This window comes from Gekko japonicus, unplaced genomic scaffold (genome assembly GCF_001447785.1).
Source record: "Gekko japonicus isolate JY-2015 unplaced genomic scaffold, Gekko_japonicus_V1.1 scaffold4095, whole genome shotgun sequence".
In the NCBI taxonomy this organism is placed as follows: domain Eukaryota; kingdom Metazoa; phylum Chordata; class Lepidosauria; order Squamata; family Gekkonidae; genus Gekko; species Gekko japonicus.
The window spans coordinates 59,066-61,928 of NW_015162601.1; the positions used below are offsets into that span (position 1 = coordinate 59,066).

A 2,863-nucleotide genomic window follows, 5' to 3' on the forward strand; every position below is an offset into this window, starting at 1 on the left:
TTTCAAGAACAGCTGTGCCAGAGCTTGTGACTGACCCAAGGTCACATCAGCAGGTGCAAGTGGAGGAGTGGGGAATCAAACCCGGTTCTCCCAGATTAGAGTCTGCACACTTAACCACTACACCGAACTGGCTCACTACACCAAAGAGAAATGAAGGAGAGGGTCAGGAAGGAAGTGCCCTCCGGGTCAGTCTGGCCCAGGGATCCTGGATGGTTTATTGCCTTCTTCTGGGCACAGAGCAGGGGGGGTCACTCACAGGCAATGCTCCCTCTAAGCCATGGACTCTTGTGAGCAAAAATTCTACTTTGTGAGCTACTGCCATTGAAGTTGTGAGCGAGCGATTTGGCTGCTGCATAAATGAGTCTGCTCGGGAGCCATCCTCCCTGAGCCAAATGTGTGAGCCGGAGGCTAAGAACCTGTGAGCTAGCTCACACTAACTCAGCTCAGAGGGAACACTGGTCACAGGGGGAGTTAGTTGTGAATTTTCTGCATTGTGCAGGGGGGGACTAGATGGCCCTTGGGGACCCCATCCAGCTCCATGTTTCTATGCTTCTACGATAAGCCTCCTCCCCGGAGCACTGATTTTCCTGTTAAAACCCAGGCCAAAAGAGCCCCAACAGCCGGTGAAAGAGCTCTCCCTGGGGGAGCCCCTGGGGCAAAGGAGATGACCTTCCTGCCAGTCTTTCCCGGCCCAGGGCCAGAACTCTTTCCGCCTTTTGCCCAAGCGAAGCGAGTCTTTATGGGAGGCAGCAAAGGGTGCCTGATGCTCGGGTGCCTGATGCAACCTTGGCGTGAACACATCAGGACAGAAGAAGAAGCAGGGCTTTTTTTGGTAGAAAAAGCCCAGCAGGAACTCATTAGCATAATAGGCCACACCCAACAGCAGGAACTCATTAGCATATTAGGCCACACCCCTGACAGCACAGCACATTAACACATTCGGCCACACCCCCATGTTACCAGAAGTGTGGCCATCCAGCCACACCCACCTTTTACTTCTTATTCTGTTTACCTTGTTTGTTGTCAAAACCCAGGGGCTTTTTTTATAGCAGGAACCCCTTTGCATGTTAGGCCACACACCCCTAATGTAGCCAATCCGAATGAGTTCCTGATGTTGGGTGTGGCCTATGATGCTAATGAGTCCCTGCTGGGCGTGGCCAACTTGGGAGCCAGCCGGAACTCCGTTCCTGTGCGTTCCTGCCCCAAAATAGCCCTGAGAAGAAGAGATTGGATTCATTCCTCGCCCTTCACTCAAGAGTCTCAGAGCGGCTTACAATCTCCTTTCCCTTCCCCTCCCCACAACAGACACCCTGGGAGGTGGGTGGGGGCTGGGAGAGCTCTGACAGATACTGCTCTTTTTCAAAACGGCTCTGACAGGACTACACCAGGTGCAAGTGGAGGAGTGGGGAATCCAACCTGGCTCTCCCAGATTAGAGTCCGCCGCTCTTAACCACGACACCAAACCACGACACTAAAGACGACAGAAGTTGTCTTTGGTGTGAATTCCCACTCTGGGCCTGGGAGTCATTTCGATCCTGCCCGTCTCGTGTGTCGTGGAATGCTGAGCCACCGATGATGAGCAGACAGCAGGCTTACTCCGCACGGTTCAGGAGCGAGTCACTCCGAAAGCACGGCTTTTCACTGGGGATGAGTCAGCGGCGCCTCACAGCCAAGCAGCCCCCTCCATCTTATTTATTTACTTATGTATTAACTGCAGGGGTCATTTCATAGAAAAAGAGGTGCAGGAGCTCATTAGCATAACTCATTAGCATAACTCATTTGCATATGCCACACCCCCTGACATCACCGGAGGTGTGTCAGAAGGCAACACCCACCGCTCAGGCTCCACTGGACTGTTTTGGATTGCTAGCTATGGGCAGGGGGGGAACGTGCAGATCTGCCCTCACAGAGGAAGGAGAGCTTGTACCTGAAGGCGGGCCGGGGGGGGTGCTCTGCAACTTACCTGGCTGCTTCTTGCTCCTCGTGGCCCGACTGAGGGCTGCTGGGAGCAGGGGGCGGGGCTTGTTGCATGTGCCCGCCCCCATGGCTCCTTACTGCCAGAGCTCTGCTCCTGTGCGCTCCCACAGGAAATGACCCCCGATTAACTGAGACTTTTAGGCCGTCCCTCCTTGCAGGCTGGGCTCAGGGTGGGTTACGACCCCCCCGCCCCCAATGCAGGTGGCCAGCTGCCAGTCGCCAAGCAAAGCAAGAGTTAAGACTGTAGAAACGGGGAGCCCCTCTCTGCCTGGGTGTCCCTGTACAACACGGCTGGGATGCAGGGAGACGCCGGCTCGTGATCTCGGACATTGGGAAGACTCCAGCTCTGTTGACTGCAAATCTCACTGCAGTGTTGCTGGGAGGGGTGGAGCTGGCACCCCAGGGCAGAGAGAGAGAGAGAACGCCCTCCGAGTTCCCGAATGCTAGGGCTCTTTTTGTAGCAGGGACTCCTTTGCATATTAGGCCACACATCCCCCGACGTAGCCAATCCTCCAAGAGCTTACAGAGCTCTTCTGACAGGGGCTACTGTAAGCTCTTGGAGGATTGGCTACATTAGGGGTGTGTCGCTTAATATGCAAATGAGTACCTGCTACACAAAGAGCCCTGCGCGGGGCCGTCCCCATCAGCGAGAGAGGCGGTTAGGCTGAGAGCGAAGAGGGGAGAAGAAGCCCCCCTACCGGTAAACGATGCCTTTAGCATGGAGGAAGAACAGCCCGATGGCGATCTCAGCAGCGTAGAACCTGCAATTAAAGAGCGAGCAACGGGGAGACCAATAAATCAAAATGGAAGGCTCCACAGCCCAATCCCACCCTCTCCGACGGGCTTAAACCCGCCAGGGGGAGAAAGTCACACAGGTTCCTTCCCC

The 2,863-nt window shown here is 55.1% G+C and overlaps 1 protein-coding gene across 1 annotated transcript in view; it reads right to left on the reverse strand.

The window, feature by feature from the left end:
* LOC107106337 (protein kinase C beta type-like) overlaps nt 1-2,863 on the reverse strand; it is a gene marked incomplete at its 5' end in the record, with an annotated part of 104,111 nt that overhangs the window by 56,872 nt on the left and 44,376 nt on the right. The window contains 1 exon segment of the mRNA XM_015406472.1: nt 2,676-2,738. Within this exon segment, the coding sequence (XP_015261958.1) occupies nt 2,676-2,738 (63 nt within the window).